The 15,080-nt window shown below is 34.2% G+C and overlaps 1 protein-coding gene across 5 annotated transcripts in view; it reads right to left on the bottom strand.

Moving 5' to 3' along the window:
* The window catches only part of PIBF1 (progesterone immunomodulatory binding factor 1), a 175,264-nt gene that overhangs the window by 138,958 nt on the left and 21,226 nt on the right, over positions 1-15,080 (bottom strand). For all 5 annotated transcript variants that reach the window (XR_011527894.1, XR_011527896.1, XR_011527895.1 and 2 more), the window contains exons 6-7: positions 5,586-5,719; positions 250-358 (exon numbers count right to left, since the gene is read on the bottom strand). Coding sequence is in view for 2 of the 5 variants with exons in the window: in XM_070578441.1 (XP_070434542.1) it covers positions 250-358; positions 5,586-5,719 (243 nt within the window). In the remaining 3 variants the exon portion in view is untranslated. The remainder of the gene's footprint in view (positions 1-249; positions 359-5,585; positions 5,720-15,080) is intronic.

The following is a 15,080-nucleotide window of genomic DNA, read 5'->3' as shown; positions in this document are numbered from 1 at the left end:
GACAGTGTCCAGAGTAACGTCGTCTTACTTTTGAAAGTTTACTGAACACTTTTTTTCATTTGTGCTTTCGCTCAATGCATAAAATGGGCTAATTCTTACCTTGCAAATTTTCATCCAAACAGAGCTACTGAAAGTCCTTTCTTTCTAGCAGCTACATCAAAAAGGAAGAGGATGTCCCTCCCACAATTCTGCCCTGGGCTAAGTCTACAATCACTGCACAAAAAAACACAAGTGACTCTATGACCTTACCTCTTTTGATAATTCACTTCTTTCTTTAGTTTGAGTTATGTGAGAGGCTTCAAGTATTTCATGTTTTCTCCTTAACTCGCTCACTTCCTGTTCAAGTGCATCACGTTCACTATAAAATTCAAATACAGTTATTTATTTTTACTAAAATAAAATGCAAATACATAGGTAAATTTTATATCCCTTTTTACAACGAACATTTTAAAAGGGGTGATTATGTTTCAGGAAACTGAACAGAGATATTAGCAGTGGGGCTTTATGTCATTCTATGAACAATAAAGTACCTGCTTTTCAAATTTAGAAGGAACTCTCTGTTCAAGACCTTGTTCAGATACATAAATATGAATTTATTATCTTAAAAAATAAATATGCAAACTAGCCAGTCAAGTAAATAATAAAAAACTTTCTAAGGTTTTCACCTTTCTAAGATCTTTTCACTAATCATCTTCAATCTTATCTTGAAGCCAAAACTTTTAAAGAATTTATACATGGCTCTAGGCTTTCAGTTCAGTGAAGGTAAAAAGGCCTTAACTCATCAGTCAGATTGCACAGCAGATACACAGGCAGCCATTCTTGTGACTACTTCGTTCACAAATCATTTATGATTACCTAGAGATTCTAATTTCCATTTTCAGACTAGCTCTTTCCCAGAAACAGTAAAACCAAGAATTGGACCACACCTGTAACAGGTATCTTAAAAAATGAACAGAGAAATAGACTTACTAACTCTTAACTTATCCTTTCCAGTCAGCATCAGTTCCTTTGTACTTTATTTCATCTGCCCACCTGGTGTTTCCATGGAGAGAGCTATTAAGAATTATTGTTCTTTTCATTAGATTTTTCAAGAACTCATTCAGAAAGATTTTTTTCTTCTGGTTAACAAAGTATTATGTTTATTAAAGAAAAGTGAGCAAAGCACAAGTTAAAAAATAACAACCACTCATAAACCCACTAACTCAAGACGACTATCAGTCTTAATATTTTGGTACATATTATTTTAAGTATTTTGTGCTTTTACAGGCAAATGCTTTTATTCTCACAAGGTTATGATCACCCGCCCTTTGCTATAATGTTTTTATGTAAAAAATGATTATAAAGCACAAAATAGCAAGACAGCCATAAACTTGCCATCCACACTTGACAACAGTTAACATTTGTCTATATTTGCACTAAAGTTTTGTTTTTTAAAAAGATAAAACACCACAGGTAAACATGAAGTTCTCGATATTTTCCTCACTGTTCCTATATCATCCCCTAGATACAATGATGAATTAGTCTCTTCATACCATATTTTTTTAACATACTTTTATTTACCAACTGTTAACAATTTGTTATATTTACTTTGCAATGTTTACTAAATATTACTTTGTCATATTTATTCTCTCCCTCTCTGTTGTTCATATATGTGAATGTATATATGTATACGCACACATATATACCTGCATAGACATCTACACACAAATGCAAACACACACTTATACATGTACATTTTTTTCCCCTCAACTAACTATTTAAGAGTTATATGCAGATTAGGTTCCTTTATCCCTAAATAATTTGGTGTAAGCTTCCAAAGATTAAAGATATTCTCTGGGCCGGCCCGGTGGCACAGCGGTTAAGTGCGCATGTTCTGCTTCAGCAGCCTGGGGTTTGCCAGTTCGGATCCCATGTGCGGACATGGCACCGCTTTGCACGCCATGCTGTGGTAGGCGTCCCACATAGAAAGTAGAGGAAGATGGGCATGGATGTTAGCTCAGGGTCAGTCTTCCTCAGCGAAAAGAGGAGGATTGGCAGCAGTTAGCTCAGGGCTAATCTTCCTCAAAAAAAAAAAAAAAAGATTCTCTAGGAAAAAAAAATTATTAAAAAAAAGATATTCTCTTATATAATCAGAGTATAATTATCAAATTCAGAATACTTAGCCCTAATACAATATCTAACATATAATCCATTTTCAAATTTTGTCAATCATCTCAAAAATGTCCTTTGTGGCAGTTTTTGCCCTGATCCAGAATCCAATGTATTATCATGTACTGCGTTTGGATGTCATGTGTCATTAGCCTCCTTTAACCTTGAATAGTTCCTTAGCCTGTCTTTGTCTTTTACAACACTGACTTTTTGTAGAGCATAGGCCAACTGTTTTGTGGAATGTTGCTCAATTTTCATTTGCCTGATGTTTGCCTAAGATTAGATTTGGGTTAAGCACTTTGGGCAGGAATACTACAGTAGTGATAATGTGTCCTCAGTACATCACAAAAAGAGGCACATGATGTCACCTTATCCCATGATTTGTGATAGTAACTTTGATCATTTGCTTAAGGTGGTATCTGCCAAGTTCTCAACTGTAAAGGTAGCTTTTTTCTCTTTGCAATTAGTAAGTAATCTGTAGGGACATGCTCTGAGAATGTATAAATATTGTTCCCTAACATACTTTTACTCAACTATCCACTGATGATTCTGAACCAAAATTATTATGAGGTTACAAAATAGTAATTCTAATACGCATATATATTTATTGGTTGATGTTCTGCTATAAAGATTCTCTATTTTTTATCTGCATGCACTCAGGAATTCTTATTCTATTCGACGTATTATAACTCATTATTGTTAACTTTCATTTTGACATTCAAATTGTACATATTTGGCCTGCTGGAGCCCCCTCAAACTGGAAATTGCGGTGCTGAATTGGAATTAGAGGTAGCAGCATGATCTTATTCATCACAGTGTGTTAAAGTCATCCTCCCGCTTCCCTCTCCATCGCCTCTGCCTACGAAAAAGGCCTAGAAACAATGACCGGTGTAGCTTTCTGAATGGTATTCCCAACTAAAAGGAACCAGGACTCCTTAGAGAAAGGGCTAAGGGAAGAAATTACAAAATAAATCTGAGAATATTATTTAATGCCAGAAAGGACCTGCTTTAAAAAGGAAAAAAAAAAAAAATGGGCACATAAATTTTTGTTTTTAAAACATATTATATATTTGACTTATCCACATAGATATATTCAGATCAAATTTAATGACTAACTGCTACATAGAGTTACACTGTAGAAGTAAGTCACAATCTTTCATTCCACTGCTGAAAAGCATTTGAATTCTAGTAATGATGCAATTACCATCCATATACCTGTTTCCTTTTGCACATTTGTGAGAATTTATCAAGGACATAACAGTGATTTTTTCCCCCCAGTTTATATTTTTGTGACCAGAACATCTTTTTTTAATCCATTCTTCCTATTGAGTGAACCAAAGGGTGTGCAGTTTGAGCTTCTCTTGCTTGTTTGTTTTTCTGTTCCATTTCTAGCATATGAAGATATTTATCATGTTTTTGATCAGGACTGTTTTTCTTTTCTCTGTTTTTATTATAGAAAATAAACCATATATATAAATAGAGATAATAAAATTAATCCCCCTGCTCTCATCACCCAGCTTCAACAGTTATCAACTCATGACTCATCTTGGTTTATCCTTCATTCTTGCCCACTCTGGATTATTCTGGTGATAGTGCTTTTTAGTGTTCTCTTTTCATACTTTATCTATTATTGCTGTAGATTTATAGTGGCAGGGAGAACATCAAAACACCAATTCAAAGTATCATCTTACCATCACAATCTACTTCAGTTTGAAAAGATTCTTTTGAAATTCAGCTTTATTCAAGAGCCCACTGAGCATAGCTCTCATGGATTTCAAGCTCCAATAATTACTATATTTTGACATAACAATACATACATAATAATACACACTGCATGTCAGTCATGCTGCGAGCACAAGTGTCAATGTTATATCCCCAAATCCTTGAAAATTTACTTACAGTGTTACACGATTTATAAAGCATTCATTCATTTAACAAATATTCATTGAATGACTACTATATTTCAAGAATTATTTTAGGTGCAGGTAGATATAGCAGTGAACAATAAGGATAACATCTCTCTCTCTATATATAAATAAAGACTTTCACAAATAATCCTTTATTTGATCTTCTTAGTTTATATAGAGCAGTTATTTGTATTAGCATCATCTCTCATAGACGACAAAACTTTGGCTAAAAATGATAAGAGATTTACCTAGGAACATATAGCTAATTAATGGTTCATTAATGTACAAACAGCAGAAAAGCATATTCCAGTAAAAGAAAAATTATCTGCCATAGCTACTTGCAGCAACATATTGGGAAACATATTCCCAGAAAGTGTTATTTTTTGAAAGTATGTGTACCTTTTGTCAGAAAGGAACAGGTGGGAAAATTTCAGATAAAACTGTCAAGTATTTAAATTGATTCCATAAAATAAAGATAATTGTCAAATAAGATTTTAAAAATATTTACACAAATGGGATTTTACTAGGTCCCTATCTTCTAAGACATTACATTTTAAAAGATAGCAGCAACTTCTAAATAAAATAAAAACCTATACAAAAATACAATCTAAACCCAACAGACTGCCAAAATGACATGCTTTTGTGCAATGAGGAATAAGATATGCCAAGAGAATGAAAAGACAAGCCACAGACTGGGAGAAAATATTTGCCAAAGACATATCTGATAAAGGACTGTTGACCAAAATATACATAAAACTTGTAAAACTCAACAGTAAGAAAACAAACAATTCAATTAAAAAATGGGCCCAAGACCTTAACAGACACCTCACTAAAGAAGATATACAGATGGCAAATAAGCACATGAAAAGATGCTCCACATCATGGCATCAGAGAAATGCAAATTAAAACAATGAGATACTACTGCACAACTATTAGAATGGCCAAAATCCAGAACACAGACAAAAGCAAATACTGGCGAGGATGCGAAATAAGAGGAACTCTCCTTCACTGCCAGTGAAATGCAAAATGGTACAGCCACTTTGTGACAGACAGTTTGGCAGTTTCTTACAAAACTAAATGTACTCTTACCATGTGAACATGCTCCTTGGTATTTACCCAAGGGAGGTGAAAACTTATGTTCATACAAAAACCTACATATGGATGTTTATGGCAGCCTTATTCATAGCTGCCACAACTTGGAAGCAAACAAGATGACCTCTAGTAGGTGAATGGATAAATAAACTGGTATATCTAGATAATGGAATATTATCCAGCACTAAAAAGAAATGAGCTATTAAGCCATGAAAAGACATGGATGGAACTTTAATGTATATTAGTAAGTGAAAGAAGCCAATCTGAAAAGGCTCCATACTGTATGATTACAATTATATGACATTCTGGAAAAGTCAAAACTATGGAGACAGAAAAAGAATAAGGTACAAAGTAGAATTAATGTTGATGGTAAGAATTTAGGTGATCTGATGCATGCTAGAAATAAGAACAACCCTTACAGCCATCTTAATTACCTACCTCTTGACTTTATCATAGTTCTCTTGACGGTAGTCACCTTGCTGAATTAACTGTTTTGTGTCTGCTAATTCTAAGGCCAAACGTTGACATCTGATTTGAAGCTGAGAGTAGTTTCTTCGATCTTCCTCATACGTCTATGATAAAAACAATAATAAAACATTTCAAACAAAACATAGTTGACCAAATTCTGTATTGAATTCTTCTGTTAAGCCATGAATGTCCTTGTAATTAAAATAATACACAAAATTACTATCAATGTTAAATGACTTTTGCAACATTTACTGTTCTGTGAAAAATAAGAGGACTAGAAAAAATAGACACAGCACAATTGTGTGTGCCCATTTGAGGGTGGTAACAATAACCTTTTGTGTTTCTTATGGTCTGTGTGATTTTCTCTAGTAATGCTCAGTTGGAAAAATACAGAGTTGAGATTTTGTCAGGAAGGTTTGATAAAAAGACAGTTGGGGAGGAATTAGAGAACAATGGCAAGAGAAAGGTTTAAGACTGATAACATGATGAAGAGGTAGGAAAATAAATTTAGGAAGGGATTGATAAAGAAATTATATGGATTAGAAATTATGTTAAAGATAAATTAGAAGCTGATGATTAAGAAACAGGGAAATACAGGAAGTAGTATGTTCAGTGATCAATCTGAATTGATAACTTCAGAAGTAAATCAGTTCTGGGTGACAAGGAATAGAATGTGGGTCACGAGATTGAGTGCTAACATGGAAAACAATCAATCACTAAAGATGAGAAGATCAACAGAATTCAAGGCCAAGGCTGTGGACGAATCACAGAAGTAACCAAGGAAGACGCTAAGGTGAAAAGGAAGACTAAATCTAAATCACACTAAAATAAAGAAAAATGTCCCAGTGGTCTGCAAATGAGGAAGGTAAGAAGGTGGGGTATCCAGATGACAAGAATGCCCAAAGAAGCAGGGGTTTCTGTGAGTGTGGAAGTGCCAAGGTCTAAAACTGCAAAGATCTAGAGAGGATGTCAGTAACTGGCTCTGAAATATATGGAGTATAAACTCCTGGTCCAGAAAACAATTTCATGGCAGATAGATATAGATATATACATGTATATGTAAATATTGTGTGTGTGTATATTACATATATAAATTTTCTTTAAATATGAACACCATACAACCAAGTAAAAGCAGAAGTTAAGTATAGGGATGTATATATTCTACCAACACTTTCTTTGGGACTTTTCAATGGAAAAATTTCCCCTTAAATAAAATTATTACTTTTATATTTTGAAAAAAAAATCTGCTTCACTTGCTATTAGCAGCTAAACTAGATTAAGGCATAGCATTGGAAAATAGGAAACATAGAATCTTCCCTCAAAATAAACCAAACCTCGTGACTGTGTAGAACTTTCAGGTTAAGGCTAAAGAGAGTAGAAACGATTACTTTGTATTATCCCTATGCATTCTTCCCTGTCTCGAAGTTGGAATCAACTTCTGTGGGAAGTCTTCTGCGGGAAGACTCCAAGCCCCAAATCTGAGTTAGATGTCCATCTTAGATTTTTCCAGAGCACTTAGTTCTTTCTGTGAGAAAATGTATCACATGTGCTATGAGCAGCCATTACTTGCCTTCCCCATCATAAGGAAAAATTTAAGGAAGTTGTCTATAATCCTAGTACCTAATACTCTTTTATATAGAAGGTTTGTAATTAATGGCTGTGGGAAAAAAGGAGCAAAAGAGGACAAAAAATAGACTAAAACAAAATAAGTAAAAAAAGTAACCTTTTCAAACATAAAGGGACACACACAAAATTTCTCGTCACCAGACCTAACAGAAAATCTCTACATAATTGCAAATGGGTTAACAGTAAGTCTCAATTTCCTTTTAGAATAAACAAAAAAAATTACACAGGGAAAACAAGGACAATCCAAGTCACTGAGAAAATTTTAACTATTTGCCAGTTTCTACATATCTAGAATGGAACTGATTGTGACTGCCAGGGTTAAAGTTATCTTTTTCATCTCCTAAATTATTCATACAAGAAAACAATAGAAGGCTATCTCTAGTCTGAGAAAGGTAAGTCTGTTATTGTAATTGTGTATTTTCCTGTCCTGCCTATACCCCTTGCCTTTCCCCACACTCACCTAAGACCTGTAGTTCCTGGAAGACCTGTCTTATCTCTGTATGGCCAGTAACCTTTACAAAGTAGTCACACTGGAAATGTTTGCAAAGGGAACTAATGTTGAAATATAAATGGACTATGCAGCACTAGCATTTAAAATAACCAGCTCCAGATGCAGAAAAAGTGACTTAAAAAATTTAGTATTTAATAAATCATCAGTTTTCCAACTGATATTGAAGAATATCATAAATCTGCAAATAAAACACCTTATCTGAAACAATGATATCTAGGCAACATATATGCAGAATTTTCTGAAAGATTTGGAGAAAGCTTGAAAGGGGCTTCAATTTCTTGATCTGGGCAGTGGTTAAATGGGCGTGTTCACTTTGTGAAAATTCAATTAAGATTTCTTTATGTATATTACACAAACATTTTAAAGAAATAAAACAAGAGGCTTCAATCAGGAAAACACTAACTGGGGAGAAGTTCTGCAGGGATGCTTGTACTGGGAATGGAAAGGGGGACACAGGAGTCACAGCAAAGGGGACAGGGAGCAGGTCAAAGGGAGTAGTGAAGAGACACTCAGTTTTTTTACTCTATTTCTCTATTGTTTGACATAAATCGAAAATTTTACGTTATACAGTGTTTTGGCAAAGTTATCAACTGTTAGACCTTTCGTATTTATAACGAGCTGCCTTTTTCCCCCCAAGCCTGTTTCCAAACACAGCAGCTAAGCATTTTAGATTTATAGAATTTCAGAGATGAAAGATACCCTGGAGATACTCTCCTACAATCTTCTTATTTTCAAGATCAGAACATTAAGGCCTAGAGGGGTTAATCGATTTGTTCAGGATTCCAGGGATAGCAGAGATAGAGCTAGAATCTAGGTCCTTGAATTTTTACATAGTTCATTCTTTTCTTAATCCAAGTTCCTGTTTTTTGAAGAATCTATTCTGTGCAAACTATTAAACCATTGATCGGAAGTTAATATTATTTACTGCTCAAATCCAGAGTGTTAAAAGAACTTTAACTGCAAATTTTATGGGTTCACATATGGCACATGCATAAATCATAGTTAGTTTTGGACTCCCTCCCTTAAAACAATTACTATAATTATTCCTTAAATACATATTAAAACAACCATTTGACAAAATAACACTGAATCTAAATGTTTTCTACAAAAGTAAAAAAGTCTTCCAAGATGCAATTAAACAGACACATTTTAAACAGTTAGCAGCTGTGTAAACCAAAAGGCAATTACTTTAGATATAATGAATTTCTAAGTATCAATTTAAATCTCTTGTCTCACACACCACGTAAACTGAGAAGAGAGTGGTAACCTATGTGTCAAAATAAATCTTTAATAAATGAAGTGATCTTCTGCCTGTGAGGAGATAGGGCAGCTAAGGAAATTGGAAATGGGATATAGTGACATTTAACTTAAGGTCAATGGTTCAAATCAGAAGCAGTTTACATTGGATAGCAATTTGGTGAATGAGAAGAAATGGCTTGGTTAGCTATTCTGGGAAAGTGAGAATTCACTCCTCAGAATTCTCACAAGTTTCCCATTATCTATAATCTACTCCAAGCAACTAAATACCAAAAAAACAAGAAACCTAATTAACCCTTGATTGTTATACACTGTCCCTTTAAGTAACAACATATCTGTTTTGCTGCCAAAGACTACTTTCTGTTGTTGTTAAGATCATTAAGAAATAAATTATTTAAAAAAATTCTGATGTCTTCTAAGCCTTACAAAAAAAAAAAAAAAAAGACAAAACTGAAGTATTAAAAGTCTGCTGTAGGTAAAAAAGAAAAGAAAATTTTAATATTTTATATTAACGATAATTTTCAATAATTCCTATTTCAGTAAATGTGAATTCAAACATAAAAGTTTAAGCTTTTATAAAAGGAAAAAAAATTCAGAGGAATAAAGAAAAGTAAGTTTCATTCAAGTGTCATGGATGTTCGACTGGGATATAAGACATGGGTTCAAAATCTGCTGCTAACTGCTCTAGCCAGTCAAGCTCTCCGAACCCCAACTGCCGCCTCTGCAAAGCGAGTCACTGACTGATTCTCTAGCTCTTTCATTTTATGTGCCTACTACTGGACTAAACATTACTGTTACTCACAACCAGCTCCCGGGTCTAGCAGATCCCTCCATCACTGAATGGTAAATGGATGTGCTGGGAGGCCATTTTTACAGCCTACATTTTAGTCAGCAAACTACTGAAACAAATTTGAAATATTGGCCTTTCAAGAGGTATTGACCCAAATATGACTGAACCAAACAAATCTAAATCTTAACATTTTAAAAGAGACCAAGTTGCTAAATTATCTTTAAAATCTCACTTATTATTCAAAGAATTTAAGTATATCAGTGCAAGAAAGTATGGTTTCCCATGCCTTTCAAGTAATTTAGATAAGCATTAAAAGTATTAAGAAATGTGGACAGGAAGGATAAAAGAATTGATTCACCAATTTACCGTCAAGTTCAAATAATTTTTTTAGCTCTTGAAGCAAATGAGGATGTATGGTGCAAAAACAGGTGACTTAACGGCAAAAGAATGTCATTTTGTTTTACTAATAGATTACTATAACTTTATAATATTTAAAATATTTTAACACTTTAAACATACACAAACACAATTTAATATAAATAAAAGATATATACATATTGGAATTATCATATATACTGCTAAATTTAAGAGCAGGATTTTTATACTTTTTTGATCTTTTCCTCTTTCTCTTCCCTTTTGACCCAGACCCCAAGTAACTCATGTTAAGTAACACATATCTTTCCCTACTCTCCTCCATGTTCATATACAGTCAGGCATCACTTAATGATGGGGATATGTTCTGAGAAATGCTTCGTTAGGCAATTTCATCGTTGTGCAAACCTCATAGAACATACTTACACAAACCTAGATGGTATGGCTTACTACATACCTAAGCTATATGGTAGTAACTTTATGGGACCACTGTTGTATGTGGGGTCCATCGCAGGCCAGGCGAGAAAAACCCCAAACTGTGGTAGTCTATCTCCAAGATGGCCTTTATCAATTTCTTTCCTTGTCTGTGGCCAGCTATTCCCTGATTAAGAAGTGCAGTCTATCCCTCTTAATGCTTTGCTTGACCAAAAGAGCGTATCAGAAGTGATGTTCTGGGACTTTAAAGTTAGGTCCTAAGAAGCTGGCCCGAGTTTCTTGAATGCCTGAATGCTCACTTGGGAGGAGACCAGTTGCCATGAGCTGAGACTGCCACATTGAAGGATGCCTAAACTATTCACATGGAGAGACCAGGTGGCAAGAGAGTGATCTGGCCCCAAACATGTGACTGACAAAGACTTCAGACGACTCCAGCATCAGACAGGCAAGAAATATCCAGCTGAACCTATCAATCTTCAGAGCTGTGACAAATTAAGTGTTTTAAGTCACTAAGTTTTAGTGTGGTTTGTTGTGCAGCAATAGATTATTGGAAGCCTAGTTTTCCCAAAGCCCAAGACGTCAATCAGACCCAGCTGCCTGCCAGCCCTAGTGGGAGCTTGGCTAAGAAGCAGCAGATCATTGGAACTTAAGAAAGGAAAAATGAAATGCACTTAGGTTGTCATCTTCTAGAATCCCTTTATTTCCTCTTTCAAATAAGCCTAAACAGCAAGGCTTATTCTATTCAGTAGTTTATGCTGACTACAATGTAACCTTAAAATGTCAAAGCAAGTAGGAGTTTATTTAGTTTGAGTTTGGCATGGCTATACCCACAAGTGAGTAGGATGACAATTTTATCACTATTTTTCTCTATTTGAACTGTGAAACCTTTAGTCATATAATGATCCATGACAGCATCTGGCCTTTATTTGGCTAAAACGTATATTTTACATATTAAGTTGATGGCTATTTTTTAAATGATCTTTTGTGGTACTTACACCATGACAAAATTAAATACAAACATTGGCGTGGACATCATGGTGCTAATACTCTATTATAAATTATTTATTCAGATAACCCAGCATACGTAGCTATGAATTATTTTTTTAGATCATTAAAAAAACGAAATCACAGAATTAAAAAAGATAAAAAAGAACCCTCAGACACCAAAAATATGTCTGCGGAATCTGAATTGAGAATCAGGATCAAGAAGTGTAGATCAAGAGGACAAAGTGGTTCGTAGCATATCTGGATTTAAGCCAAGGGATTTGGTAAGGTCCCTCGTGATCATATTATGGTCCCCTGCCATAATATGAAGGTATATACCATCTTGGCCACTAGGTTCAAAATTTCATCTCAAGGTCTAATAAACCCCTCAAAATCTGTCCCTAAAATTAAAAATTAGAAGTGTTACTGGATTTAAGATTATTAACACAGAGGTAGATTTTTAAAAAGGTCATCTTACTCTCTAAAAAGTAGTTTCCTCAGATAGAATGTATAAAATAACTAAACGAAGATTCTTCCTGATGACACCATATTTAAAATTCCCTTCACTATAGCTTTCTCATGAACATTTCCCCCTCACGCACTTTTCTCTGTAAGTCATGTACAGTGTCGGTAAAATTACAAAAGGTTTGTGAAAAAGCAACAAGTTTTGGAGGTGTAGGCAAGAAACGGGTTTTAGCAACTCCAAGTAGTAATGCCACCGACAGTGTTATTCTAATTATATTCTTGGACATGTTAAATACATTAAGATATATTAATCAAGTAATGGCATTAATAATACATAAAATTAAAAACATGAAATTTAATTAAAAATTCAAAGATTTTTTTTAACCTCAACTAATAAGTAAACAAAAAAAGAAAAGAGATTTGTGTTCATGGTCCATGAGTCTGCCACATCAGAATCCTGGCCTGTTTATTAAAACTGAGATTCTTAGTTCCATCTTGAACCAAAATTAGAACCTATAGAGGCATCCATGAATCTAAATTTTAAGCAGTGCTTATTCACTTTAAATTTAATATAAAGAGGCACTCAACAACAAAAAAACTAACAACCCAATAAAAAAATGGGCAAAAGATGTGAACAGATAGTTCTCCAAAGAAAATATACAGACGGCCAACAGGTACATGAAAAGATGTTCAACATCACTAACCATCAGTGAAATGCAAATCAAAACTACAATGAAATATGACCTCACGCCCATCAGAATGGCTATAATTAACAAGACAGAAAATAGTTAGTGCTGGAGAGGATGTGGAGAAAATGGAACTCTCATACACTGCTGGTGGGAGTGCACACTGGTACAGCCACTATGGAAAACAGTATGATATTCCTCAAAAAATTAAGAATAGAACTACCATACGGTCCAGCTATTCCACTGCTGGGTATTTATCCAAAGAACATGAAAGCACAAATGTGCAAAGATATATGCACCTCTATGTTCACTGAAGCATTACTCACAATAGCCAAGACTTGGAAGCAACCTAGATGCCCATCAAGGGACGAATGGATAAAGAAGATGTGGTAGATATACACAATGGAGTACTACCCAGCAATAAAAAGGCTGAAATCTGGCCATTTGTGACAACATGGATGGACTGTGAGGGTATTAAGCTAAGCAAAATAAGTCAGAGGGAGAAAGCCAAATATCTTATGATCGCACTCATAAATAGAAGACAAAAACAACAACAAACAAACTCATAGAGACAGCGATTAGATTGGTGGCTACCAGAGGGGAAGTGGGGGAGGGAGGAGGGCAAAAGTGGCAATTAGGCACCTGTGTACGGTGATGGATTGTAATCAGTCTTTGGGTGGTGAAGATGACGTAATCTACATAGAAATCGAAATATAATGATGTACACCCAAAATTTATATAATGTTATAAACAAATGTTACTAAAATAAAAAAATAAAAAACAAAAGAAAACAAAAAAATATAGGAAGAGGCAAAACTATAATTGTTTACTAATGAATTTGTTAGGTACCCTAGGATGATTATACATAGATATCAACATGTATCTTATACAGGAATTCTAAACTCATCAGTTAGGCAGGTTAAAAAAGAAATTCAGAAAAGAAACAGTTAATGTCCCTCAAATATAAAGACCAAAATAAAAAGTACGTATCATTAATGAGATCTCATTTCATATTAAAATTAACTAGATTACTCGCTGATGAATACTTAAGATGAGCTTCAGGGTAATCGTAAAGAATTTTTTTCAATAAATGTAACTATGTTTCTAAACAAGGAAGTTATCTTGAACAAAACACTCTCCTTGCTTCCTAGTTACCAAAGTTCTCATAAGATAAAACTATTTCACCATTTCCTCATGAAACTTGAGCCTTATTAATGCCCTACATGTTATTGTTAACATTTCTTTCTTTTGAAATGAAAGGAGCATGCTAAAATAACTCTATAATAGCAAAACAGCTGCAGTTGTCTTACCTACATGTACTAGACAAAATTCTGACCTGTTAGAGCAATTTCATAAGAAATAAAAATATGGCACTGTGAAGACACTAAATACCAGACACCAGCTCATGCACATAATACAGCTCAAAATATGCTAAAATTAGACTATGTTATTGACACTATAAAGAAACTCTAAACTTGAAGACGAGCCTTATTTTCCAGTGTTATTATCTAGAAATTATTTCCAAATAACTAAAGATCTGGAAAAAAATTATGAAAGAAGAGCCCAGAAACCCACTAAAATTGGCACTTCAGAAAGAGTGCCCTCTTTTTTAAAGGTCAAAAGTCACATTCTATTAAATTTCTAAAACAGTTTTCATCTCATATCTGCCATGAACCAGCAGATTATATGAACAAAAGCATAGTTAATTATGTACGCATGGGGATTTAACATCTCTGAATGTTTCTGTTAGGGATAATTATGAAATCAGTGTAATAACTGAGACACCTCTGATCTGAAGAACACATTATGCCAGAAAATTTTCAGTTTTTATAACTTTTCTCTCAGTTATAGATCTACTAAATTTTATTAGGAAAAAAACCAGTATTTGATTGATTTGGGGCAGTTGATATGAAACAAGGAATATAAATGAAAATAAGGTAACAATGTAATACTTTGGCCTTTAGGTCAAAAATGACAAGATTTTCTGAGCAGACCAAAACCAACCAGTTAAATAGATAGATATATGCTGCCCCCAAGTGGTGAAAAAAATTAAGGGCATTTTGGAAAAGGCAAACTCAATCCCAGAAAGTCTTAGTAAAGTGCAGTTTGTTTTCCTAATTGTCAGTCTCAAAACTCAGAGACACAGCTGACAAATATCTTAGTTTCTCTTAGTAACACTATGGAGTTGTCATTATTGCTATCATGTTTGAGGCATCTATATTCGTTGTCTGCTATGTCCTCTTCTAAGTTTCTATTAAGTTACTACTTGTTCAATGAAATAGCACTATCTTCTTGTATTTATTTGTCCTGAGTTTATCCTCTTGCAAGTCAATTCTTAT

Source organism: Equus przewalskii, chromosome 16, assembly GCF_037783145.1.
Source record: "Equus przewalskii isolate Varuska chromosome 16, EquPr2, whole genome shotgun sequence".
NCBI lineage: Eukaryota > Metazoa > Chordata > Mammalia > Perissodactyla > Equidae > Equus > Equus przewalskii.
Note: the sequence above shows the minus strand (reverse complement) of the source record. Positions and strands in the feature narration are given on the sequence as shown.